Source organism: Suillus paluster, assembly GCF_016628075.1.
Source record: "Suillus paluster strain FC165 chromosome Unknown EDB91scaffold_19, whole genome shotgun sequence".
Lineage (NCBI taxonomy): Eukaryota > Fungi > Basidiomycota > Agaricomycetes > Boletales > Suillaceae > Suillus > Suillus paluster.
The window spans coordinates 421,409-447,411 of NW_024537579.1; the positions used below are offsets into that span (position 1 = coordinate 421,409).

Consider the following 26,003-nt stretch of genomic DNA (forward strand, 5'->3'; position numbering starts at 1 on the left):
AATCCCTACAGCTTGACGTCCTAGAGCCGCTACCCCGATTGAAAGCTGCCCCTTGTCAGTAAACAAGGCCAGGACTGTCTTCATGTCTCCTGCTCTACGTGCTCGTTCACCAAATGTCATTGACGAGATTGTCAAGCGTCCACCGCCGTCTCCTTCCGACAAGGCCCCACCACAGAAGAAGCTAGACATCAAATCGCGACCTGTCTCGGAGGAGCCAACGCCGAAGGCAGGCTCGCCTGTTATTACACCCAAGGAGAAGAGCGACCTGAAGGAGGTTGAGAAGAAGGATAGCGAGGTATGTCCCCACCCTTAAAGTGGATTGTTTGTATGCGGCACTTGGAATCAGAGCGTGTGCGCCGGGAACCCCGGACTTCGCCAGGGCCTGCCTATCTCGTCATCTTGTACGCCGTGTGATGATAATCACTCATCGCACCACCAGCCCAGTAAAGGAGATGTAATCGATGAGGAAGTCTTCAACCAGATACTTGAGCTGGATGATGGGGACCGCTCGTTTGTATCGGCGATGGTGACTGAGTACCTTGGCCAGGTCGAGGACACATTTAATGAGATGGATCAGGCTATGTAGGCTTTTGTGATTTGACCGACTACCATGGAATCTGACTTTCTTACGCAGGGAAACTAAAGACTTGAAGCAAATATCACAACTAGGGCACTTTCTGAAGGGCTCATCAGCGGCGCTGGGCGTGAGGCGGGTATCCGCGACTTGCGAGAAGATACAGAACATGTCCAAGGGTACACCTACGGACAAGACCCTTGAGGAAGTGACGTCGTTACTAAAACGCGTTAAGGAGGAATACGGTGCGGCAAAGAGATGGCTGCTACTGGAGGCTCAGTGTCCGCCGTGATAACGATCAATCAATTACACCCTCTACTGAGCTGTATGCTCAACGCCATACCCAAGAGTCCAGATTGTATGATTTTCACTGTACTCTAGCTACCCATCTACTAAGTAACTGCCACACCTTTACGCTTGGCTACACCCATCCTTTGTTTTCATCCACTTACCGCACTGTTCCACTATGCACTAGTTCCAGACGCAGTGTACTACATCTTCACATCATCTTAAACCACCCAAGCTTTGTCTCGTGTTTTACGCTCCACTTTTTCGATATCACTGTTTTGTAGCTATTGTTGCAGTGAATTGAAGGTCATTCGCGAACTTTGTGACGAGGCGTGAGGTCACGCGTCGCGCCTACTGTTCGGCATGGACAACGATGACCTCGTCCTCCCGACTCCCAGCAGTTTCCCTACATTCCCATACGATCCACCGTATTCGATACAGACAGACTTGATGCGCCACGTCTATACGTCCATCGAGAAGAGGCAGGTCACCATTGTGGAGAGTCCTACGGGCACTGTGAGTGTTTGTAAAGGCTGTTCAGCGGGTTTCTGACGCGGAATAACAGGGTAAGACGCTAAGCCTACTTTGCTCGAGCCTGTCATGGCTCGTGGACGAGAAAGACCGCGCACGCGAAGGCCAGCTATTGCAGCAGTCTCTCCCAAGTGCCGGTCAGTGGTAGGTCCCTGTAGGTCCTGCAAGTAATATCCTAAAGTTGCATCAGAGCCATCATGGGTGGCAGCTCAGGCTCTCGATATTCGGAAGCGCGAGCTGGAGTCAGAGGATCAAGAATATGAGGAACGCCTCACCAAAGCTCGGAAGACCGAGGCTCATTTCCGTATGCTGGCTCGGGCTCGGGTTACCAAGAAGCAAGTGCGTGCGCCAACACTCGCGGTTGAGCTCATTGGTTGTTTACACCGTCTAAGTAGCGGATGGCAGGCGATCTTACTCATGACCACCTTCAAGAGGACGCATATCTTCCGGACGATGACTGTGAAGACAGCCAAGATAACTTCTCCCCCGCCGTTCGAGCTCTAATGGCAAAGTCAGGGCAAAGCTTTGCTGATATGAGACAGAACTAACATATATGAACAGAATTGACAAGAATAATAAACGTGATCCAGCCTCTCAAGGAGACGAGCCGTCCTGCACAAAGATATACTATGCTTCTCGCACGCATTCACAACTTTCACAGGTCCTGCCTGAATTAAGCAAACTCAAGTTCAAGCATCTCGCCTTGGGCAATGCTGTTCCAGATGCAGGAAACTTGTCCCGAGCTAGTCACGATCATTGCTCCCTAAAGAAACGGGACATCGAGGATGTAGGCGATGATCAGTGCGAAACGGATCAGCGTCAGTGGCGGACCGTATCCCTTGGATCTCGCAAACAGTTATGTATCAACGAGGACGCAAAGTCAAGGTCAGGTGATATCGACGAGAAATGTCGCGAATTAATGGAAGGTAGCAGACTAATCGGCACTCATGCATTCATTGACCTCTGGCGGATACACTCGCAGGGAAGCAAAACAAACGGTGTCAATATTTGCCACCAGCGAGTGATGATACCCGCATGCTTGATCTGCGAGATCAGATTCTGGTTGGTGAAGGTGATGTATTCGAGCGAATGGGTGCTGATGGATTCCCTTAAAGGCATTTCCGAAAGATATAGAAGATCTTGCGACTGCTGGGCAGAATATGCAGACTTGCCCTTATTACGGATCTAGACGAGCGATACCTCAGGCAGAGGTCAGCAATTTATCCCACTGGTGTGCCTTACTGATTTCATGGTGGATCTTTAGCTTGTTACTCTGCCCTATAACCTGCTGCTGCAGAAAACTGCCCGAGAAGCCCTGGGCATCGACTTAACTAACCAGGTTGTCATCATTGATGAAGCGCATAGTAGGGATCTCACCCAGACCGCCTTGCTATAGTGGCTGAAGGCTTCCCTCAGACTTGATACCAACTCTATTATCACTTTCAAGTGTCCGCCTGACATCCGATCTCCTGTTGACCTCATTAAAACAGGTCTCAGTGTACTATCAAAAATTTCGCAATCGACTGTCTGCGATGCATGCATTGCATCTGAAGAGGCTTATTGGATTCCTGGATGCATTTCGAAAGGTAGTAATGGATTGGATGGCCGAGAAATCGAATGCCAAATCCAGAAGACAAGATACTGAAGTGGTGACCGTACCAGATTTCATCCACAGGCTCGGGCGAAAGATCGAGGGTATTAATCTCCTGGAGATCGAGTCGTATCTGAAGCGCAGCAAAGTATGTTCTACAGACTCGATCAGGAGTCTTTCTGATTACTTGCAGATAGCGCGGAAGATCTCGCGCTATGCTATTGATGTTTCTGAGGGTTTGTACACCCTGACAAGGGTACAATATTATCACTGATTTTGTAGACGAGAAGCCCAGGAAACACCCATCGAGTGTGGGCACGCCGCCGCTGCATACGATTGAAGCATTGATGCTGGGACTGGCGGGGGCAAGCGAAGGTGGGCTCAGCTGCACCCGAGATTGTTTCTTTGCTCATCATTGTTTATAGACGGTCGACTGATCTTCTCAATTATCGGAGATGCTGTCGAGATCAAATACCAGTTGCTGAACCCATCGGCGTTATTCCGCGACGTTGTGGAGGTGGCACGCTCAGTTGTGCTTGCTGGTGGGACCATGTCACCAGTAAGCAGCTTCTATTGACAGTTCCTTGCAATACAATAACTCGGAGATAGATATCTGCTGTGGTATCCGAGCTTTTTACCTATTTGCCTCAAGACAGGCTCTCGACTTTCTCCTGCGGTCATATCATTCCTGCATCTAACGTGCAGACATTGCTGCTCACGAGAGGGCCTTCGGGCTCGGATCTGGAGTTCAAGTTCGCGCAGCAGAGCGATCGGCAAGTCGTTTCCGAGTTGGGTCAGATCATATTGAACTTCTGCAACGTCGTGCCTGGAGGAATGGTGGTCTTCTTTCCTTCCTATGCATCATTGAATTTCGCAAGAGAGGTTTGGAGTCAAAGTAGATTACTGGATAAATTCGGTGTGAAGAAGAAAGTAAGTGTCTATAAGTATCAGGATGTAACTTGTTAAATATGCGCTCAGGTCTTCTTGGAACCTCGGGAGAGCTCAGGAGTTGAAACGATTCTGCGAGAGTATGCTATAGCTGCCAAAACACATGTAGGTCTGACGAGTTACAACATCTCGCCATCGTGACAACTTTTTTTGGAGACACCTCTAGATAAGAAGACTGGCGCGGTACTATTTGCAGTTATCGGCGCCAAGCTCTCAGAAGGGCTGAACTTCTCGGATGATCTCGCTCGTGCTGTTGTTGTGATTGGGTTACCTTTTGCCAACAAAAATTCTCCAGAGCTGCAGGAGCGGATGCGGTATGCAAATCAAGTAGAGTCACGATCTGGGGTAAAGAACCATGCTGGTGGCAAAGACGCAGCAGCCGAAATGTATGAGAATATGTGCATGAACGCAGTCAATCAGAGTATAGGTACGTCCGATCGTTGTATATTTGGAACACTTGCTAAGCGCTGTCCAAGGCCGAGCCATTCGACACCGCGGGGACTGGGCTTCCCTCGTACTTATTGATCGACGGTTCACGTCGGCCGCGATTCGCAGGAAATTACCACAATGGCTAAGAGACGATGTGACAACCTGTGAGACTTTTGGCCAGGCGATGAAGCATCTAGGAAATTTCTATCGAGAGAAGAGACAACGTACAATATTGTAATGATTAAATATGTAGCCTTGTGTATCTATCTAATCGATACTAACTTCCGAAAAGACATCGGGCCACAAGGGTAATTGCACTACCTGCAATAGCACTGCCAACAGCAAGCAGTACCTCCCGATCTTGGAGAGTTCGTGTTATCGGATGTGACCAGATTGATGACAGCGCGGTGGACTCTGACTGAATGCCTACTTTTTCCTCAGCAACAGACACTGCCACAGCTGGCACCGGCATCAAGCCAGGCAGGTGTCGAGCATCGTATGCCGCCCTTTCCACAATCTCTGAGATCAACCTCTCCTGCTTCACTAGCCGTTCATCCAATTGTGCACTCCCAGACTCTATTAAAACTTTGGTCTCCGTGCCCATTTCTTCCACTTTCTTTTCGAACGTTTGCGCCAGTTTACGCCGCTTCCATGGCTCAACCACCATGATGGCCAGTATGAACACCACCACGTTGACCCCAAGCACCATCATACTCCCATAGGTGCTGGCGCTTCGGATCTTGTCACTCCAAACTTGCTCCTCGTGATACCTAGCCAGAATGGCGCGCATGAGCTCTCCAAACTCCCTATCCAACGCATCTTCATTCTCGGAGACCTTGGCCTTCGTCGCGACCTCGTGTTGTTCCAGTTGATGATCTGCACGCACGAGAGAAGTGAAGGCGCTGACGTCGCTGTCTGACCACGAAGATTTGCGCTGCAACAGCTCATTCACTTGGCGCTGAGAGAGAGAGCGCTGCAAAACAGCATCGTCATACGATGTCTTAGCCTCTCGAGCTGCTTGTCGAGTAGCTGTGATTCTAGCCTCTTGGGCAAACACAAGTCTCAGTTTTCTAGATTTAGTACAAACACAGCAAATGCACACCTTGTTCAACCACCCGTTGTTTTAGCGCTTCGATCTGCTCGTAACCCGTTACACGATTGAGTTGAGAACCCAATTGAAAGAACTTTGTGGACGTTTTCTGTGTGAGCACATCTGTGCGTTGACGGAGTTCTTCCGTTTGCTGTTTGAATACAGCAGAGGCAAGTATCATCCAATCTCCCAAGCGCTGTTTGACGGTGTCTAGATCATATGTGGATGTCTTGGAATTGAGCGGTCGAGGAGATTCAGCGGACTGGAGGTTTGAACCAGCTGACGCAGTTCCGGGTGATTCTTTAACGCCCTCGGACACGTTGGCATGAGTTTCCTGGCGGTGTTGAGCTTGCGAGCCCTCTACACCATCATTTGATCGACGCGGAGACAGAGGGTCCGTTGATTGCGCATTAGGGCGCAGACATGAATGGGAGAACGCCCGTAGGTTGTTGGCTGGTCTCCATGCCCTGCTCCTTAGCATGATTATGCCTGGACCAAAATGGTGGAGTGGAAGAGGACAAATATCCCGAGCCTCGCCGACAACCACGACAGCGACAACGCTTCAAATCAGACACTGGGCTGCAATGAGTAAAACTCAACGATGGATAAATTCGTGAAGTGGGTTTATTATAGACAAACTTTACCACCCAAGGTATGTATATCTATTGCAATATAATATCGAAGTGTCGGGCATCGACATGTCATGAGCTAGCGCAAAAGTAACATATGCAAACATATCATCTCCTCTAACTCCAGACGTCCAACATCAGCCGTGAGCGCTCCTTCATCAGCTTGATCTCAGCCGCACCATCTGCCTCACTCCCACCCTTGGCCTCACCCAAAACCCGCGCAAGAACCTCCTCCACTGCCTTGCTCATCGCTTTGGCATCACCACAAATGTACACGTATCCCTTCCCATTAAGGATAGCGTCGGCAATGTTCTTACGGTCATCCCAAATCAGATCCTGCACGTAGATCTTGCTACCATCCGGCTTGTACGGCGGCTCCCGTGAGAATGCGCAGTGCATCGTGAACTTGCCCTTCAGCTCGGCAGTGTATTGTGGCCATTCGTCTTTGTAGAGGAAGTCTTCCGTTGATTTACGGCAACCATAAAAGAGAGAGACTTGACCCCAGTCCGCCAAAGCATCAGGGCCGTTCTTCTCAATTGTTCGGCGAGCAAGAGCAACACGTTCTTGGACGAACCCTCGGAATGGCGCAACACCCTGAGCCGTATCTGTGAGCGAAGCCACAAAGAATCTTGACAATTAGACTTACAGTGCCCGGTCCAACCATGATGACGGGGGTTTTGGGATTTGTCGGGAGCCTGAACGTGGAACGACGGACGTGGACAGGGATCTTGTAAATGTCTTCAACCTTGTGAGCCCCGCGGGGACCCTCGATAGCATACGCCGAGGCAGTGACAGCGGTCTCGCCATTTGCAGCGTGCTTGATATTGAGCAATAAATTTGAGCCAACACCATATACCAAACGAGGAGCAACGAGGTTGTTGGCAATGGACTCGTATTTGAGAACAACAGCCGTTACGTGCACGGAGGTCGGGTGAAGCTTGGGACTGCTCGAGATAGAGTAGTAGCGGGGTTGCAAACGAGGGATTGATGAGATAACGATATCGAAGGGTATGGCCCATGTAGTAGTGTTCTTAGGTGTAGGGTGAGCATGGATGTCGTTGGCTGCAGCTAGTTGAAGGACTTCGCCAAGCTTGAGACACCCGTTCGCGACAACGGCCGCATAGTCCTCCTTGTTCGACGGTAAGGTTACGCAAGAATGCCTCAGCCTCCGGAGAGGGTGCAAACTTTGCGAGAGCACCGAGAATCTGACGACCAGCGACAGCACTGATGTCAATATAATGACGCAGGACGGTGATGTAGGTTGAAGGGACGGGGAATGGAACCTTAGCAAGAGCAGGGTCGAGGGAATCGACGTTTATAACGGTATCTTTCTTGTCGTAGAGTCCAAGTGCACAAAGTAGACGATCAACCTCAACATCAGGGTTGATAGGCCAGACGCCGACATGATCTCCGTGTTGATATGTGATCCCAGAGCTTTCGATGTCAAGTTCGACATGGACACAGTTACGATCTCCGCCAACTTCGAAGAGTTCGCGAGCAATCTTGACAGGGGAGGCATAAGGGTTCTTGGCATCGTGGATGCCTTTGGTCTTCGTAAGGGCACGTGCAGAAAGTTCGCCTAGAGAGCAGAATGAGAGGATGTACCAAAATAGACAACAGGTGCTTACCGAGATATACCTTTTCCGGAGGGTGCGATTCTAATTCTGTAACAGTGAAATCTGGGGTATCACCACCCTGACCCTCCTCTACACCCATGGCTTCAGCGAAGGAAGCCCACAAACCGTCCTTCCACTTCCAAGTAGTCCTCCTCCATACTCTTATCGTCATCTCCCTCACCGCGCTCGCCAATTCTGACTGCGCCCATTTTGGTTAATTGGGCATCTACCTGGCGTCCTATGGCATTGTAGTGTTCGTAAGTCTTGTTACCCAAACTAAAAACAATATATTTGAGGCCCTCAAGTCTATGTTGACCGTTACTGAATTCAAATGAATCATCGGCCAAGTTTTCCATGAGTTGAACTGCGTTATCGGTGGGTTCGCCCTCGCCATAAGTAGCCATGACAAAGATGACACAGCTATCCTCAGGCACTTGATCGAGATTCTCAAAGTCGTACTCCTCGGGGTCGCAAACCAGAGATGTAAGCCCAAACTTTGTCTTTGCCTCCTTAGCAATGCGGATAGCATATTCCTCTGCAGTACCAGTTTGAGAGCCATAGAATATGATAAGACGTTTGTTCTGACAAAAATGTCAGAGATATGACACATTATAAAAATTGGAAGCGGATGGGCTTACCCCTTGCTTCATTTTAGCGACAAAATCTCGAGGGTTTCCATGGCCATTTGCGAGTTTAGAAGGAGCAACCGGGACAGCTTTGGGCGTTGAGGAAGAGAATATTGAATCACGAAAAAGATAGGCAGCAGCTAGGACGACGCCTAATGCAAGGATTGCAGCGTCCGAAGAGGACGCGACAGCCATTAGTGAACGAAACCGGGAGTAAATGATTGCAGAACCGAGGGGAGGGGAGCAGGCGGAGAGAACAAGGAGGGTCAGTCGAGAAAAGTTAAAAAGAGAGCAGAAATTAAATAAAGGAGACAACTAAAATGTGTCGACGTGTCGTCCGCTTCCCACGGAAATTTGACGAAAATACACCAAATATGTAAATCGGCGAGTGGTGCAAATGTTGGTGTTTGAGGTCGGGGATAGAAACCGTGCTACTATTGTACTAGCTTAGTTAATTATCAGAGTGCGATACCCACCTGTGCTGGTAGTCTGAAGCTGGCGCAGCGCAATCGCTGCTTTTTTTTGTTCCGAAGTTGTCCGATTTCGTTCTGTTCGGCAATATCATAATATCCGGTCAAATTCAAGCGGCAAATTTATGGGCCCACAAGCATCCGACGGTTCAAATCATTAAATTCTGAGCGAGCCGCCTGAACAGCTGATCAAGTCACAGCGAACACTTTAGCAAGGAACGTCGTAGAATGAACTGGAGTCTTGATGTCCGATCAATCAAATTCGAATGCGCTGCTAACGAGGATTCGGGCTAGTACTTACGACGTGGCACTTCGCAACGGAGGTAGGTTTGAAACAAGTAACGTACCCGAAAAGGAAATCTTATATGATATCTCCCGTATATGTATAGTTCAGACGTGGTTATTCAGACTCTATCATCTATCACATCGTACGAGGACAATTCAAATATGTTTCTCGTCAGCATCTGAGTCCAGTTTAACGTAATATAGCATGGATTCACCTTGGGAGGAAGACCCACGACCAGATTATGCCCCTGAAGCAGACTGGGCAAAACTATCTAATCAGTTCACAAACGTACGAGCACCTACAATCTATTCTTCCCGGTTCATTGATATTTCCATCCACAGTCAGGGTACCGAGAAGGGATAGTCGCAGGGAAAGAATCCGCAATCCAAGAGGGTTTCGATATGGGTTTCGCCGACGTAGGAGTTCCCATAGGTCGCGAATTGGGATCAATGCGTGGCGTAATATCTGCCATCGCATCATTCTTGAGCTCAAAAAGCCGAGAAGAATCTGCTATAGCACTCGCAACCGCACGCGAAATATCATCTTCTCTTGCAAGTGTTCGCTTTTCCGATATCGCCCCTCCCGATCAGGAAGCCGAGCAGCATGCGAGAGAACATCTTGATGACGCTCCAATCGGACAGAGTGAGGAACTTTTGCAGAAGAAAGAGATGGAGGGGTTAGAAGACATGCTACAGAGGCTCACCGCTGGAAGTCCAAGTACACCATCGCAGGGTAGACCAACTAGAGAGGATGTAGTCCGTTTGAGGGAGGGTATTATGACACTCAGTGGTCAACTGGGCTTGGATATCATACCCTAGTTTAGGGTTAGGTCTTAATTCCGACACGTAGTCTGTACAAACGTCAGCACTGCACTCAACTTGTTTAAATTTCAGCACGTTTGCCTTTCGTGCCCTCACGATGTCGGTCCTTCGGTAAGCCCTTGCACTATAAGAATTTCTGTCCGAGTTCATGAGCTTTGAACGCCAGGCTTGGTCTATGTATCCTCGGAGTCTACTCCATGTTTCTAGTATGTCAATTTCGCTACTTCTGACGAATGACACTTGCTCACTAGCGTTATGCTTGGCAGCTATGGGCCGTGGCGCAGGAACGATGTAGGTACAACACACAAACATCGAATGCAGCAACTGAGACAGCCTCTTAGTATCGGTTCCATTCCAACACATAGATGGTCAATCAACAGACAAGTTTAAGTCTGCTCTCTTCATTGGGACCTGCCAGAGCTTCCTGAGCTCGCTATCTGCCCTCGCATACATATTAATCCGTGGCAAATCAGGGTCATCACTATCATCTCTACTGGGTCTGGACTTCGCCTCTATGTCACAGGCAAAAGATTCATCCAATTCCAAAACAAATGGATCCTCGAGCACTAAAGTCTCCATCAACGGCCATGCCCGTCCCTCAAAAGCACCATCACATAATCCTTCATCCACCCCCAAAGGTCTCCTACTACGCTACCTTCAAGTCTCAGCTTTCATCACACTCGCCGCCCCCTTCGGCTTCGCGGCCCTCTCGTATATCACCTATCCTACAATGGTCTTGGGAAAGTCCTGCAAGCTCGTCCCAGTGATGCTCATGAATTTCGTCATGTACCGGAGGCGCTTTGCCCCGCATAAATATGTCGTCGTCGCAATGGTCACAGCTGGCATCAGTGTCTTCATGGGCTTCGGAAATGAAAAGCCGTCAAAAGCCTCATCCAATGGCGAGCAGGCGCCTCATGGTCAGCTGATTGGCATCCTATACCTTGTTATCAATCTTATCCTCGACGGCGCGGTAAACTCGACGCAAGATGAGGTGTTCGTTCGATACAAGGTGACCGGGCAACAGATGATGCTCTGGATTAATATCTTTTGCACCCTGTTGAGCACCGCGCTTGGAACCCTTCCCTTGCCGCATATCCCTGTGATTCACCCCTCGAGCGGTTTACAATCAGAGTTCGCAAACGCAATTGGGTTTATAAAGACGCATCCTTCTGTCGTTGTACCCCTAATCCAGTTTTCTTTGACTGGAGCTCTTGGGCAACTTTTCATCTTCGAGACGTTACAGCATTTTGGATCACTCACTTTAGTGTTCGTAGTCCTTCTCTGGCGTTTCTGTTACACCTTGTGCTTATCGCAAATTGGCAGAATGATCACGTTGACAAGAAAGATGTTCACCATGGTTCTCTCTGTGGTAGTTTACGACCACAAACTCACCCTCGGGCAGTGGGCAGGCGCGGGCATCGTGTTTGGAGGGATCTCAGTTGAGGCGTGGGTAAAACGCAAAGGTCAGAGGCTATTGCTCCAGCTGCCTCACTGTGCCTTGAGACTGATGTGCATGCTCCAGAGGTCCATGCGAAGCGCGTTTTACAGGAGAAAGAGAAGGCAAAGATCAAATCACTATAGATCATACCCAGTTGGAAACTAGGTCACATTGGACCCCGACAAAACAAGTTATACCATTCATCGTGAGGGAACAGAAAACGCTTCTAAAAGCAAATATACGGTAACAGTAGACTAAACTGGATTGACCTAAAGGAAATGAAGAAAACTCCTGGAAAGTATGGTTATAAATCTGTTGCCATTGCGTCGTCCCCTTCTCCATCGACTAGTGCTCTTTTACGGTCATCCTCTCTAATAAATTGTTAGAGGATGCAACCGACAGGGGTGGTTTTGAGAAATGGGCGTACCTGAACTCGTCGTCGTCGTCATCATCTCTCTTCCTCCGGGATACAACCCGCTGTATCTGCCCTTGCGGAAATCCCGCGACAGCGACAGATGCCTTGTATATCGATTCATATTCCTGTGGCACAATTCATTAGAATATAAAGCCTCTAATGTAATGCTCCGTTGCGCTGGAACGTAGTTCAACACAAAGGTGCGAAGCACGGGAATGCAACGGTGAACAAGCTCAGGGACACACGAAACCCACCTTGATCTGCGTCAAGAAGCCACCGTTTGGCGAGATACAATAGCGACGATTTTGTACCAGATGAAGTGCATCTTCCCATGACAACTGACAATGACGCATGACGAACATGACAACAAAGGCCGGTGATAGGGAAATACCGCCTTTATGGTATATGGACTGAGTAGGCACTACGAACAATTAAACGCAGAGCGCACCATTGCAGTGAACTAGAACCTTGCCTCCTGCGCTCAACGATTGGGTAATGAATGTATTAGCTCTATCCGAGACTGTTAGCAGGTTCATGGAATATCGTGCAGTAAATACATACTCTGGGAATAGACGAATAACGTTCTGGTCTTCGCTATCCTCCACATCTAGCACCAGGTACCGGAAATGATCTGGGAAACGTGCTTTCACGGAGAAGGCTTCCTTCTTATCGCGTATACAGACTCTGGGAATAAAATATGAAGGCATAAAAGGGACATCAGGTAGGAAACGCGTCGATTAATCAGTTGGGCCAGCGATCCAAAGAGGCTTTGGAACTTCACATGTGGGTGACGCCGAGCGATTGGAGCACCTCAAGCGATTTGGATGCTTGAAAAGGGCCTAGTAGAAGGCCAGGAAGGATCTCTTGACACTCCCGACGCATTTCATACCTGATAAGTGGCAGCACATTTATAGCCATGACAGAAGAACGGCTTTGTGGAGCGCATACCTCCACTCCACGTCTCCTGGACCTTGAATTAGGTTCTTGAGTGGTTCATCTGTCAGCGGAAACGCATTATCAGGCAGAGTTGACATTGTGGATGGAAAAGCCATTTAGACGGATGAGCGTGCCATAAAACGGAGAGTAAAGAACAGACTATGTAAGACGGTATACCGTAATGTTCGGAAGCAGTACTCATCGGCACCAAAGCTTTGCTCCCGCCTTCGTTCTAGTAGCACAACCTCATTTGATCCGCTCGACTCGGTACAGTCACCTCCGTACAGTGGTTGCTCATACACGGTCACTTAGAGCGAATCCGAAAGTTGATATCAAAGACATGGACCTCGATGATGATATACCGTATGTTCGCGGTATGTTTTAGTTTATCGCTCGCTTGCATTGCTAATGCCTGCTTATGAACGCAAGGACGTTGATCGAGCATGATGATCAAGTACTTCCAATCCCCGATTCTGCCTCAACCCATCGAGTACCATGTACAATCATCAGTGGCTTTCTTGGTGCAGGGAAATCTACCTTGTTGAGGTATGCGAGGTACTCAGCATCATGTGCACTGTGTACTTATCATTCATTAGGCGTATTCTAACAGAGCGTCACGGTTATCGGATAGCCGTGATCATGAACGAATTTGGTGATACTTCAGTGAGCAATGATCTAATCTGCTCATAAGCGCTTATATTGAACATTCATCGGAAGAGCATCGAAGGTTTCCGTTACTCTCCTAACGGTGTGAAGTTCTTCGCTAATATTAAGTCTAGCGAAAGCCATCAATATCTCCTCGGAAGATGACCCAACAGCAGAGAAGTCACAGGAGCTCCTTGAGCTGGCAAATGGATGCCTCTGCTGTTCCATCAAAGACGCGGGTGTAGCTGCCATTGAGAAACTTATGCAAAGGAAAGGTGCCTTTGACCATATCTTATTAGAAACGACTGGTCTTGCTGATCCTGGTAAGCAGTCCATGACCCGCTTACGATGTGTTACGTATTTTATAACTTTTCATATCTCCTAGGCCCCATCGCGTCCATGTTCTGGCTGAATGAAGAGTATGCCGCTGGTTTAGGTCGACAGATTTCCCTGGATGGCGTTGTCTGCGTTGTCGATGCTGTCTTTGGCCAACAGGTACATTCACACTTTTCTGACTTGTATAGTTTCTTCGCTAAATCACACCCAAGCAAATGGAAGAGGACCATTCTGTCGACGGCATTGGCGAAAGTCTCAGGTAATCATGGATTATATCTGCAATCTGGCCCGTCACTTACACCATATCCAGACAGATAGCATGCTCAGATGTTATCCTGTTGAACAAAGTCGATCTAGTATCAGAGGAGCAATTGTCCTCGACTGAAGAACTGATACAAAGGGTTAACCCCTCTGCTCCAATTCACCGAACTATTCGCGGTCAGATCGATCTTGCGCATATCATGAACATCAACGCATACGCAGGCGGGACAAAGGGGTTGCGATCCGCACAACACCAACATGGCGACGACGACAATCATGACCACGCGGAGTACGGCGTATCCGCTAAGCACTACGAATTGCGTGGTATTTCTAGTCTGCAGGTCACCGTTCCCACGTTAACCCGCCATCGTCTCGAAGAACTAGATGCATGGATACGTACGGTTCTGTGGGAGAACCGAATACCAGACAATGTCCCTCAGACTGGAACATCGGAACTCAAGATCCTTCGCTGTAAGGGTCTTTTCGTGATGGTGTCTGGGGAGCAGTACGTTCTGCAGGGCGTGCAGAGTATGTATGACCTATCCTTAGTAGAAGGGGATGTTACAGGAATCCCCGATTCAGGGAAGTTGGTGTTGATTGGGAAGGGTCTAGACGAGTCGGTTAGGCAGAGCCTCGAGCGATTGCTAGCTTAGCTTGTTATCCTGCCGTTATCTGTATTCCCAGAATCCCAAATTGCGAGCGCTTCACGATTTCCTTATTCAGTTGACCATCTCGTTTCCGAAGATGCACCGGTCCGTGCAAGTCATACATATACTAATAGATATTTGAGTCATAGCGATTATTTCTGCGGAGAACACATTCCTCACGTATCCTACCCTCTTTCTTGCTCACGCAGGCGTACATATGGGTTCAACAGGTACATCGATGGAGGCTCCAGATCCAGCTAACGTTCGAATAATCACGACTCTCGGGCATGTCGATCACGGAAAGACTACGCTGACGGATGCCCTTCTTGCGGCGAACAACATTATTTCTCAGCGGATGGCGGGGAAACTGAGGTTTCTTGATAGTAGAGAGGACGAGCAGGAGCGCGGGATTACCATGGAAAGCAGCGCCGTATCGCTTAAGTTTCAGGTCATGGGGCGACCCGACGAAGGTATCTATCTCACCATGATGTCCATGCCAAAGAGCAGTAATGGACATACCCAGGAAACTCCCCAAAGACGTATATCGTGAATATGATCGACACCCCAGGACACGTCGATTTCTCGAGCGAAGTCTCTACAGCGTCTCGGCTGTGTGATGGTGCACTAGTCCTTGTTGACGTCGTTGAGGGTGTATGCACGCAGGTGGGCAAGTTAATTTTTGACACAGAGTATATCTAATCTCATTTGTGTAGACTATTGCTGTACTTAGACAAGCATGGGAGGATAGCCTTCGCCCGATACTTGTCATCAACAAGATGGATAGACTCATTACGGAGCTGAAGTTGGCGCCCATCGAAGCTTACCAGCACCTTTCGCGGTTGATTGAACAAGTAAATGCGGTGATGGGCAGCTTTTTTGCAAGTGAAATGATGGAGGACGATCTCCGATGGAGGGAAGAGCGCGATCGACGGCTTGCTGAAAAGAAGGATCAGCTTGCAGATGAAGCTGAAGCAGCCGTCAATGAAGCAGATGAGTTCAAGGAGAAAGACGATGAAGATATCTACTTCGCACCGGAGCGGGGTAACGTCGTCTTTGCGTCTGCTATTGATGGTTGGGGTTTCAGAGTCGGGAAATTCGCCCAACTTTGTTCTGCGAAGCTCGGCTTCAAGGAAGCCAATCTAAGGCGCGTCTTGTGGGGCGACTTCTACATCGATCCCAAAACCAAGAAAGTCATCAGCCACAAGCATCTACGCGGACGCTCACTGAAGCCGTTGTTTGTCCAATTTGTGCTGGAGAACATCTGGGCGGTCTACGATGCCGCTGTGATGAACCCGTAATCGTTATCTTTTTATATGATGCCACGTGATATACTAATAGACCTCCAGGAACATAGAGAAAGTGACAAAGATTGTAACAGCTCTCAATTTGAAGATTTTACCTCGCGATTTGAGGTCAAAAGACAGTCGGCAGTTACTGTCCACGATTTTTACACAGTGGCTTTCACTGTCTACATGCATCATTCAGGCGACCATCGATGTCGTTCCTTCCCCTCCTGTTGCCCAAGCAATTCGCATCCCAAAAATGCTTTACCCTAATATATTCGACAAGAGCATACAGCCTAAGAACAAGTTAGAGCAGGATTTGTTCACGTCCAACTTCGCGCCAGACGCGGTTGTGGTTGCGTATGTAAGCAAAACGTTCGCTGTTGCGGCCAAAAACCTTCCAGAAAACAAGAAGCGGCCTATGACAGCGGACGAGCTGCGTCAGCGGGCGCGAGAAGCTACAGAAGCACGGGATAACAGCGTTCCAGTCTCAGAGACTCCAGTCCATCCCAGCGCAGCCTCAGAATCCCCTCCTGATTTAGGTCTAGAAGAAACGTTGGACGCTTCTGAGGAGTCTGAAATTATCCTTGGCTTTGCACGACTATATTCAGGGACGATACGCACGGACTCCACTATATACTGTGTGCTGCCCAAGTACAACGCCTCCCTTCCTCCAAATCACTCATACAATGTTGCACATCTTATCCCAGCCAAGGTCGAAGGATTGTACGTTATGATGGGCCGGGAGCTTATCCCTGTGGAGAGCGTCAGGGCCGGGAACACCTTTGCAATCAAGGGTTTGGCAGGAAAGGTGTATAGGAATGCGACGCTGTGTGCACCGCAAAGCATAGGCGCTCCAGAGGGCGCGGATTCTGTCCAAGTGCAAGATTGTCTCATTAACCTCGGTGGTGTCACTCGCACGGTAAGCGTCACACAAGTGTTTGTGTCACTAATGTTCAGCGTTTTTATCGTAGGTGTCGCCTATAGTGCGAGTAGCGCTTGAACCAGTCATCCCTTCTGATATGCGAAAACTTGTCTCTGGGATGAAGCTCCTCGCTCAAGCTGATCCTTGCGTTGAAACATTTCAGCAACAAACCGGAGAACATGTCATCCTGACCGCAGGAGAGCTACACTTGGAGGTACAATTTGATCACTCATTGTCGCCTCGTTTCATTCACCCTGTTCACAGAGATGTCTGAAAGACTTGCGGGAGAGATTTGCTCGCGTAGAGATTCAGGCGTCTAAACCGATAGTTCCTTTCCGTGAAACTGCTGTGAAAGCCCAAGGTATGTATCCTCTCCTATGCATCGTCTCGCTACTCACTTTTTGAGGATAGATATGGCGCCCCCAAAGACGCAGAACGCTCCCCGCGGAACCATCAAGGGTGCAAGCTCACAGAACTTGGTCACTTTTTCGATCCGCTCGGCGCCTGTCCCTGATGTCATCTTGCAATTCTTGCTGCATAATCTAACGACTCTCAGGGCATTGCAAGAGGACGGTCAAACGAACAGAGATACCTCCAGCAGTATCGATATTGTTTCTGAGAGCGAATTGGTTGGTGCCCAAGGCGATGTACTTCATACTCCAAGTGTTAGAGCGGACCAATTCTGGAATGCACTAGAAGAAAAGTGCAATGAAGCTGGCGGGGAATGGGTGAACATGTGCGACAGAATATGGGCATTTGGTCCTCGCCACGCGGGGGGCTGTGTTCTTATTGATTGTCGAAAAGATACGACACCGTTGTCGTGCGTTACCTTGTGTTGTCACCTGCGGTGTCATTAACTTTGTATTCAGGCTGAAGCGTCGTCTCTCACGGAATCAATCAGCTCAGTCCACGGATACATCCGGCAATGACATTGATTTCACGGGCTACGTTGAGACAGGCTTCCAGCTAGCCACGTTCCAAGGACCTTTGTGTGCCGAGCCTATCGAAGGGATGGCCTATTTCGTCGAGTCTATCGACGTTGATGCCGACGGCGTCCAGAAGGAGATCGGTACGTTCTTTACAAGTGTTTGACCTCAAGATATGACGGCTGGACATTTTGAATAGTCCAGAATAGGTTGTCACAAGTGACAGGCTCTGTGATATCGGCGGTGAGAGATGCCTGCAGAAATGGACTGCTTGATTGGTCCCCTCGGCTTATGTTGGCAATGTATTCGTGTGATATTCAAGCCTCAAGTAGGTAATCAACTGGTCAGTTCCAGAACCTGTACTCATCAGAGTTTATCTTTCAGCGGATGTCCTTGGGAAAGTTTATGGAGTGGTTGCGAAACGACGTGGTCGAATTGTGGCTGAGGAGATGAAGGAGGGGACTACGTTCTTCACAGTATCTGCCCTTCTTCCTGTTGTGGAGAGTTTTGGTTTCGCAGACGGTGAGCTTTCATGTACAAGCTGCGATAGGGTAGTCTCACGCCGTGATGCAGATATACGCAAACGAACATCTGGTGCTGCAAGTCCACAGCTAATTTTCAGCGGGTAAGCGATGTAACCTGTTGGGCTTTCGCAAATCATTGAAATGGAGCACAAGGTATGAATTGCTCGATCAAGATCCTTTTTGGATACCAACGACTGAGGAAGAGCTGGAAGACCTGGGTGAGAAAGCTGATCGAGACAATATCGCGAAAGGTTACATGGACAGCGTGCGAGAGCGGAAAGGCATGTTTGTGGACAGAAAAATTGTGGAGTTTGCGGAGAAGCAAAGGACGCTGAAGCGGTGAGATTGGTGGGCTTCGCTAAGTAGTACCTTGATAACGAACTGTGCTATTACGTAATAAGTTGTTGTGAAGGCATACGGCTCATCTTACTTGAGTCGACTTCCCTCCGCTTCCGCCAATCCATTAATTCGTTTTCTTGCAGTCTACGTCAGTTCTTCCATGGCTGCCATTGGCCTCGCCATGTACGGTGGTGTCAACGGCTATCCCTCCCAAACCACAACGATCACTATGGAACAGGAACAGCAGATTTCACAACTTCCGGAGGAGCAATACATATCCACATTCTTCTGTCGAGCGCTATATGACTACCAGACACAAGATGCTTCATCCCTCTCCTTTCACAAGAATGACATCATCGAGGTTCTCACCCAGCTCGAGTCAGGGTGGTGGGATGGACTCCTTGGAGATGAACGGGGATGGTTTCCATCCAATTATGTAGCAGTACTTTCTGATGAGGAGGCAGAGATCGCTCTTTCCAACCATGACACTACAACCCAACAAGGTCCTCTTCAGCAAATACATGAAGTGGCGGCTCCTGATACCCATTCGAATGACATCCACTCCCGGACACAGGACCTCCACTTATCAGACAGCGAATGGTCGCGAAATAAACGTGACCAGTCTGCTCCATCGAACAGTCTTGTCGAATCACGCAGTGCTGTGAACCACGGCGCAACTTTGTCAAGCGACTTCTGGATGCCCCAAGTCACACAGGATGGTCAGGTGAGCAGAGTATTTTTCTCGTTGTGATTCTTTACACAGCAGACCAATCTCTTCTGCTTCTCCAGATTTACTACGTCAATACCCAAACCGGACAACATTCGCGGGACTTGCCGCAAGAAGTTGATGATGTATCAGCTGGTGAACTTGCTGGACTGACTGCCTCTTCACCGAGTTCACGATTAGGCACAAGCGCAGGGTTAGGACTCAGCGCATTGGCGGAATCTTCGATCCCAGGGTTTGGCGTTCTAAAGCGCTCCGGGACGCCTGAGCCTTGGGTGAGACGACTTGCCGATGATGGCATGTCTTACTATTACTGGAATAAGCTTACTGGTCAAGTGAGCTGGACAATTCCGGAGACAGAGGCTGCTGCGCAGAAGGGCAGGAGTCCGCGCTCTCACCAGTTCCTCCACTGCCTCATCGGAGTTATTCAGCAGTCCGGATGAGGATTCGGCACCAACACGATTTCGATCTGATTCAGCGACATCCCAAACCCGACATGGGCAAGACAGGAGCCACAGCAAGTCGGAGCTTATTAGTGATTCTGAAGATTCCTGTCTCTACTCTCCAGACCATGGCGATTCACCTTCAGCTAGTGGGCGTTCTCAAAGTGGTCAGGACCTATTTGCGGATCAACTGGCTCAGAAGCCTTCCGTTGAGCTGACCGCAGCCGAGAAAATTGCCCAATCACTCCAGCAATCATTATCACCACCACCCCCTGACCTCATTTCCGACCTCTCTCATGTCGCACATAACGCTATCTCCGCCGTTGTCCAGAAAAACCAGTCGCTGGTCGGTGTATCTCGCAGAGTAGAACACGGTCAGGTGCTTGACAGCCTCATTAGAGCTGTTGTCATCACCGTCCGTAATTTACTTTACATATCCGCGCCACCTGGTCACATACCCGGTAATCTCATACCGCGCGATGCCCGTGGACGTCGCGAAACTACTGCATCACAAACGCTTTTGAAACCAGCCCAACGCAAAGTAACCGCCACGTTATCCAAGCTCGTTCTTTCCGCTCGAGCAATGGAGTATGACTCGGGTCCTGGGGCACATGAAACGGCATCGCGTGTTGAAAGTGACGCGGCGGAGCTTGATCGTGCCATCGTGACATTCGTTGTTGAAGTTCAGCGGTGTCAAAATGAACAACTTGGTGGCGTAGGAGCAAAACGAGTTCAAGGTTGCTTCTCCACAGTCTACCTTGGGCTGGGGCTAGTTGGTGCGGGGTGTGCAGGGACTTGGAAGGGTTTTGGCTGGGTACCACTAGACGATAATGACGAAGCCCCTCAGAGAATTTTAGACAGCGACGTCTTCTCTGAGTTCAAGACGCACATGGTGTCAATGCAGGCAAGGTTCGGAACTTTCCACAACACGCTCAAGACTATCGGAGATGAGACTCGTGAGTGTATGAGTATTCATTCTATGATTTATTCGTTGACACATTTTCAGAGCAACGAGTGTGGATTTCAGGCTGTGAGCTTGTGTCCGGCCTTGCATCACTCTTGTTATTCGTTGCCAATATCCACATCGCTCGTCACGTCGACATTGATGGTTTCTACTCCGATATGGCACATGCCGAGCGTGCAGCTCAGTATACTCAAACCGTCGACAAAGCTCGCTTGCTTATACGCACACTCGAAGCAGTAGTACAAGCTTTGTACGATGACGCAGCTACACTGCTTCTCACCATGCAGCGAATTCGTCATCTTACCTGCAGAGCCTCACGGCAAGATCGCGACTTGCAGTGCGAGTACCTAGACGCGATCTCCGTCTCTCTCAAGTCAAATCTCCAATTCCTCATGCAAACCCTTGATACACTGCTTTCCCTCGGCCATGATCAAGCAGACATGGCACAAGGGGAATATACAGGTGCAATAGAGTGGCGCATGTCACGGTTAAGCATCATTGACAGCAACTTTGACGCCCGTCCCATGTCGGTCCTCGACCCCACAGATCCAGAGAGCGAAGACATTGTTGATATCGAAGTTGCTTTGGGTGCGTCTGGAATGAAAAAGTCTGCGGCCATCCTCGGCGACCGAACACCAGCATTCCGAAGTCAATCGCAATTGTCTGACACCACCATTACCCTTACCGATCGGTCACTTAGGACGGGAGCTTCAAACTACGACCCTACTATGTCTGTACACACCCTGGTCCCTTCGACGTTTGAGAAACCGCAGGATGTCCTAGTCGATGAGCGACTCGGCTTCAATCCTTGATGACGACTGTAAGCGTCATATGTTCGTTTCCCTCTCTTTCTCTGCTTATGATCTGTACAGCCGCGACCACGAGAACAGCAACGAAGATCAAAAAAATCTTTGGTGATGACGCTCCTGAACATATCATCAGCACCAAACCCTGGTATCTACGCCCCGACTACACGAAGAATGACATGGTCATCGATGTGGATGGAAGCGTGCGAGCAGGAACTGTTCAAGCTTTGGTCGAGCGTCTGACATCGCATGACCCTTCAGGTAAGGGCACTTCATAACTTATCAATCTACGGCATCATATTCAGTATTGGACCTATTAGACCCTACGTTCATCAAAACGTTCTTGATGACGTACAAATCATTCACCACCCTTGATGACTTCTTCGACCATCTCGTCCGTCGCTTCCGCATCCAAACTCCTGAAGGGCTGAGTCTCACTGAGTCGGAAGAGTGGAGAAAGCTCAAGCAGCACATTATTCAGATGCGGTACGTCGTTGTGGATTCTTCCGCATTGTCCTAATGTTGTTTTCAGTGTCCTAAATACTCTCAAGGCCATGGTTTCGGATGAAGATTTCCTTGAGAAAGAGGATATGTACATCTTGAATCGAATGAAAGAGTTCTTGCAGAACGAGGATGTTAGTAAGATTTTAGCTGCGAAGCAGCTACTTTCACTTGTCGAACGTGCAGTAAGTTCAGCGTCCTTACTATGATCTAGGTTGTCTGACTCCGGCGCCACAGCGTGGAGGAGAGGTCAAGAAGGGCTTGACTCCTACTTTAGGCAGTCCACCGGCCTCGATCTTACCCAAGCCCAACAAGAAGTTAAAACTTTTGGACATAGACCCCTTGGAGTTGGCACGACAGTTGACAATTATGGAGAGTTACTTATACCAGAAGATACGGCCAGTGGAATGTCTGCAGCGTTCGCGGGAGCAAAAGACAGACCACAACGATAATATCGCTCGGGTCATCCAAACAAGTAATCGGGTATGGTCCGGCCCTTCAATAGCCATCATATGCTCATAGCGTTGCCAGATTGCTAACTGGGTGGCTGACTCAGTTCTCACCCACGAGGATTCCAGGAAGCGTTCTGCTATTTTGAAGCAGTTCATAAGCGTGGCCGACGTGAGTGGCGCGCTACGGAACTCGTCTGTACGATGCTTACTTCCCTCAGCGATGTCGCTCGATGCACAATTACTCGAGCATGGTTGCTATAGTATCTGGGCTGAACTCGCCCCCTATAAGGCGTCTCAAGCGCTCATGGGAGCAAGTGAATGCGCGACATATGGCTCAACTTGGCACTTGCGAGATGACCATCGATTCAGGCAAGAACTTCAATAACTATCGTTCGACGCTCGCAAAGGTATCTCCCCCTTGTGTGCCTTTCATTGGTGAGCTTTCTGTTTCGATTCTTCGTGGCTGCTGTATTCATTCGCTTGTAAAGGCGTCTTCCTTACTACACTGACCTTCATCCAAGATGGAAGCAAGGACACTCTTCCAGGTAACTTGGTGAACTTCCGAAAACGACAGAAAGCTTCGGAGGTGATCCAAGATATCCAGCGCTGGCAAACATTCCCGCATAATTTCAATCCTATTACGAGCGTGCAAACTTACCTTGAGGAATCACTTGCTAAGTTCAGCGAGCAAGTTGATGTAGGCGATTACTTTTGGAACCTCAGTCTGGAACGCGAACCTCGCGAGAGAGAAGATGAGAAGATGGCTCGACTGCTGCAAGAAAGCGGGTTTTTATAAATGGAGACTTGAATATGTGTTTTATCTTCGTACAGTTGTAGAAATACAACGTGCTTCTAATGCATGTACTTATTGATGATCTATATCCAGCTCTCTTCGTTATGCATGAATTACGACCGTCATCCCCTGACTTGAGGTGTAAACCAATTGAAGTATTTATCTATTGTGACTAGTTGGTGATCTCTCCACCCATGTTTGCGTTCCATGTCTGAGCCCTCCGTCTTGCCACGACGTTGCCTTTGTAGAATGTTGTGCGGTCGAATCCCGGGCTTAGCACTGCAGATTGCCATCGACGCGCCCCATGCAATACAACGAAATCGGCGGGATCACCGACGCGGGGGACCAGCCCATCGCCTTCATCCGCAGATTTCCCACTAGCTTCCCCCCCGGGCATGATGCCAATGGCTTCTTTAGATGTTGTCGACACCGATCGCTGTGATTATCGTCAGATCATGGCAGCAACCAATTTCACCCAGTTCGCCCACCAAAAGTACTCTCCAGTCTGGTTCTGTGCCCACTTGAAAGAGTGCAACACCGAGACTGGCAAGTGTGAGGGGATCGAGTGACCCCTGAGGCGTGAAGGCATTCTCGACGTTATTCACAGAAAGCGCAACACGAACTCCGTGATCGCGGTAAACCTGCGGCGCATTGAGCGTACGCCCTGCAAGTGGGACAGGAACTTTTCCGCTAGGATCCGTGCGACCCATCATGTAGATATCACTTTGCGGTAGTGCAACGATCTCCAACGGTAACATGTCCATGGCGCGTTTCAATTCGGCCCACTCTTCGGGCGAAAAGAGTCCCAACCTGGTTGCATGCCCAATCGTAACACGTTTTCCACTACTTCTGCACCAGGATCGCTGACGCATCTGCTGCAGTACATCCCAGACCATTGGTGTGGCACGCGGATCCAGATTGTAATCCAGGTGAAAGTCTGCGTGTAGGCCGTGTTTTTCAGCAAGAGATAATATGAGTTCGACGTTCTTTAGAGCATGTGCGCGGTCAGGTTCAACCCAAGGCGCAGAGCCGACGACAGAAACGCCCGGGCGAGAAGCTGCATCACAGAGAAGGTTGTAGTTTAGACCAGGTTCTATTGAAGCCTCAAGCGCATAGAGCGCCTCCTGTGCAAAAGCTAAAAGCAAATATCAGCGCTATGCGGCAAGGAAAGTAAAGCTAGCAGACCAACTATCTGGATATGACAGACCTCAGCCCATTCTTTGGCTAACTGAAGACCCATATCTAAACATGTGAATCCTACTGTTGTATCCACCTCAACGAAGGCTCGCATCGCAGTGACGCCAGACTCCACGCTCTCTCGGATGAGATAAGTCGCCCTGGCATGAAGATTATCGACATCCTTTGGAAAATCTGCTTTAGCTTTATTTGTTACCTGAAGAGCTTCAGGTAAAGACCTTGGATATGGTTAACACTTCGTGTTGTTGAGGACGTTTATAAATCTAATGTAACGCACCCAGTAATCAACGGGTCACACTGACCGAGTATGAAGCACTTGTCGAGGTGAATGTGCGAGTGACACAGCCTACACACAAGTTGAGTCTCCAGACCTCGCGGCTGATGGACAAAGCCAAACGTACGATGGGACTAGTACTCCGCCGTTTGCTTCGATGACTGTAGCTTCATCGTGAGGTGTGCATGATCCTGAAGATGTTATGCTCTGTACTCGGCCATCAATGCAGGTTACGTCCCACGCTGGAGTCTCCGAATATCGTTCTGCGCATGGTAGTCGAACGTTGCGTATTACCGTACCATTTGGACTCGCCATTATGGTACCTGGCAAAGCCTTACGCAGAAATCGTACTGGGGGAGCGCAGACGAAACTTTCTCATGGTCTTGTGGTCTTGTGCGCATCAACAAATTGGACCTGACACTAAGAATAGAGACGCACCTCAGGCTAATCGAAGAGTCACGGAAGCGGGAACCCACAGTTGACCACTTCAACTTGATTCCAATCGTCCGACGGGAGTATTCAGGAGTAGTCAGGTTCATATCGTTAGAACTCTACTAGGATCTCCTCGATGGAAAACAATCATTTTTGTAGAGCTAGGCGACAACGCTGGCAGCGGTACTGACTCATGTAGAAGCCTTTTGTATAGATTCCCCTAGGAAAACACGTCACACCATTATATTCACTTCAGCCAAGTTACATCAAATTGGTCTCACTTAGCCTCGCGATAGCACAAACCGCGAGGATTAGCCAACAAGAGGGCAACGAAGAACCCTATGAAATTTGACTTTTGGGAGGGAGGAAGTGGATTGATGACTGAGGAAGTAGAGGTAGTAGAGGCTGATAAGTAAAAATGAAGATTTGAGTGTAGATGATGGGAAACACGCACATAGAACGAGGCAAGCCAAATAATTAAGGGATGCACGCGAACAGATCGCGAACATCATGTGCGAACCGACCATTGAAAATGAGACTGTGGAGCAACGTAGCATTCTTCCGTGTATAGACCCAAAAGGCTTCTGACGACCAGCACCCAATTGCTTGGATGTGACTCGCTGGGACCCCTCCGGCTGCAAGCGATGTAGCACCTCCCGCTCTCGAGTGTCCTGCTATTGCAGAGGGGAAAATTTGACGCAGTTTCAGGATGAACCAACTGCGAGTTGGAACTGAGCCGTCCATCCAAAGCCAAAGAATTGAATAGAATGGGAAAAGGGAGTCGCGGGAGTTTAGGAACCTTCTGAAAGCCTGATGGGGATCTAGCGAGAGGTCGGAGTGACG

At 49.1% G+C, this 26,003-nt stretch overlaps 11 protein-coding genes across 11 annotated transcripts; 7 read left to right on the forward strand and 4 right to left on the reverse strand.

Moving 5' to 3' along the window:
• Nucleotides 1-9: 9 nt before the first annotated feature.
• On the forward strand, nt 10-1,184 carry EDB91DRAFT_1126630 (histidine-phosphotransfer domain, HPT domain-containing protein). Its single transcript, XM_041318444.1, has 3 exons — nt 10-295; nt 440-582; nt 635-1,184. The coding sequence occupies exons 1-3, from the start codon at nt 83-85 to the stop codon at nt 864-866; spliced, it is 588 nt and encodes a 195-aa protein (XP_041178368.1). The 5' UTR covers nt 10-82; the 3' UTR covers nt 867-1,184.
• Nucleotides 1,185-1,225: 41 nt separating this feature from the next.
• Nucleotides 1,226-4,599, forward strand: EDB91DRAFT_1236779 (helicase C-terminal domain-containing protein; the record flags this gene model as incomplete). Its single annotated transcript, XM_041321503.1, is given in 16 exon segments — nt 1,226-1,378; nt 1,428-1,530; nt 1,575-1,732; nt 1,789-1,904; nt 1,955-2,319; nt 2,376-2,455; nt 2,509-2,604; nt 2,658-2,757; nt 2,810-3,132; nt 3,178-3,220; nt 3,240-3,359; nt 3,410-3,543; nt 3,594-3,914; nt 3,963-4,041; nt 4,099-4,359; nt 4,409-4,599. The coding sequence occupies 16 exon segments, from the start codon at nt 1,226-1,228 to the stop codon at nt 4,597-4,599; spliced, it is 2,643 nt and encodes an 880-aa protein (XP_041178369.1).
• Nucleotides 4,600-4,638: 39 nt separating this feature from the next.
• EDB91DRAFT_1081226 (Mdm33 family-domain-containing protein) lies at nt 4,639-5,932 on the reverse strand (the record flags this gene model as incomplete). Its single annotated transcript, XM_041315364.1, has 2 exons — nt 4,639-5,405; nt 5,464-5,932. 2 exons carry the CDS (start codon nt 5,930-5,932, stop codon nt 4,639-4,641), a joined length of 1,236 nt encoding a protein of 411 aa, XP_041178370.1.
• Nucleotides 5,933-6,047: 115 nt separating this feature from the next.
• EDB91DRAFT_1335900 (uncharacterized protein) lies at nt 6,048-8,790 on the reverse strand. Its single transcript, XM_041325518.1, is given in 6 exon segments — nt 6,048-6,674; nt 6,727-7,304; nt 7,324-7,659; nt 7,709-7,895; nt 7,927-8,277; nt 8,335-8,790. The coding sequence occupies 6 exon segments, from the start codon at nt 8,515-8,517 to the stop codon at nt 6,198-6,200; spliced, it is 2,112 nt and encodes a 703-aa protein (XP_041178371.1). The 5' UTR covers nt 8,518-8,790; the 3' UTR covers nt 6,048-6,197.
• Nucleotides 8,791-9,064: 274 nt separating this feature from the next.
• Nucleotides 9,065-10,159, forward strand: EDB91DRAFT_238992 (uncharacterized protein). Its single transcript, XM_041326568.1, has 4 exons — nt 9,065-9,220; nt 9,282-9,366; nt 9,420-10,010; nt 10,066-10,159. Exons 1-3 carry the CDS (start codon nt 9,174-9,176, stop codon nt 9,894-9,896), a joined length of 609 nt encoding a protein of 202 aa, XP_041178372.1. The 5' UTR covers nt 9,065-9,173; the 3' UTR covers nt 9,897-10,010; nt 10,066-10,159.
• On the forward strand, nt 9,997-11,480 carry EDB91DRAFT_1247384 (UDP-galactose transporter; the record flags this gene model as incomplete). Its single annotated transcript, XM_041322806.1, has 5 exons — nt 9,997-10,010; nt 10,066-10,105; nt 10,166-10,190; nt 10,241-11,362; nt 11,422-11,480. 5 exons carry the CDS (start codon nt 9,997-9,999, stop codon nt 11,478-11,480), a joined length of 1,260 nt encoding a protein of 419 aa, XP_041178373.1.
• Nucleotides 11,481-11,641: 161 nt separating this feature from the next.
• Nucleotides 11,642-12,786, reverse strand: EDB91DRAFT_1236784 (phosphotyrosine protein; the record flags this gene model as incomplete). Its single annotated transcript, XM_041321504.1, has 7 exons — nt 11,642-11,708; nt 11,765-11,877; nt 12,007-12,146; nt 12,201-12,262; nt 12,314-12,436; nt 12,534-12,641; nt 12,701-12,786. 7 exons carry the CDS (start codon nt 12,784-12,786, stop codon nt 11,642-11,644), a joined length of 699 nt encoding a protein of 232 aa, XP_041178374.1.
• Nucleotides 12,787-12,894: 108 nt separating this feature from the next.
• On the forward strand, nt 12,895-14,642 carry EDB91DRAFT_1126659 (CobW domain-containing protein). The gene is made up of 8 exons (XM_041318445.1): nt 12,895-13,051; nt 13,118-13,234; nt 13,285-13,351; nt 13,406-13,415; nt 13,468-13,656; nt 13,719-13,828; nt 13,882-13,928; nt 13,980-14,642. Exons 1-8 carry the CDS (start codon nt 13,029-13,031, stop codon nt 14,581-14,583), a joined length of 1,167 nt encoding a protein of 388 aa, XP_041178375.1. The 5' UTR covers nt 12,895-13,028; the 3' UTR covers nt 14,584-14,642.
• Nucleotides 14,643-14,655: 13 nt separating this feature from the next.
• EDB91DRAFT_1126664 (P-loop containing nucleoside triphosphate hydrolase protein) lies at nt 14,656-18,680 on the forward strand. Its single transcript, XM_041318446.1, has 12 exons — nt 14,656-15,047; nt 15,101-15,240; nt 15,291-15,871; nt 15,924-16,782; nt 16,835-16,999; nt 17,050-17,146; nt 17,197-17,605; nt 17,655-17,854; nt 17,911-18,039; nt 18,096-18,233; nt 18,285-18,336; nt 18,389-18,680. The coding sequence occupies exons 1-12, from the start codon at nt 14,795-14,797 to the stop codon at nt 18,576-18,578; spliced, it is 3,213 nt and encodes a 1,070-aa protein (XP_041178376.1). The 5' UTR covers nt 14,656-14,794; the 3' UTR covers nt 18,579-18,680.
• On the forward strand, nt 18,681-23,371 carry EDB91DRAFT_1126671 (ras guanine nucleotide exchange factor domain-containing protein). The gene is made up of 12 exons (XM_041318447.1): nt 18,681-19,298; nt 19,364-19,698; nt 19,730-20,697; nt 20,748-21,462; nt 21,497-21,525; nt 21,578-21,772; nt 21,832-21,997; nt 22,044-22,197; nt 22,250-22,495; nt 22,544-22,633; nt 22,683-22,899; nt 22,953-23,371. The coding sequence occupies exons 1-12, from the start codon at nt 18,735-18,737 to the stop codon at nt 23,258-23,260; spliced, it is 3,987 nt and encodes a 1,328-aa protein (XP_041178377.1). The 5' UTR covers nt 18,681-18,734; the 3' UTR covers nt 23,261-23,371.
• EDB91DRAFT_239232 (uncharacterized protein) lies at nt 22,941-25,203 on the reverse strand. The gene is made up of 6 exons (XM_041326569.1): nt 25,167-25,203; nt 24,856-25,110; nt 24,732-24,800; nt 24,443-24,672; nt 23,746-24,392; nt 22,941-23,693 (listed from the first exon to the last, which is right to left on the reverse strand). The coding sequence occupies exons 2-6, from the start codon at nt 25,041-25,043 to the stop codon at nt 23,430-23,432; spliced, it is 1,398 nt and encodes a 465-aa protein (XP_041178378.1). The 5' UTR covers nt 25,044-25,110; nt 25,167-25,203; the 3' UTR covers nt 22,941-23,429.
• Between the last annotated feature and the right edge of the window lie 800 nt (nt 25,204-26,003).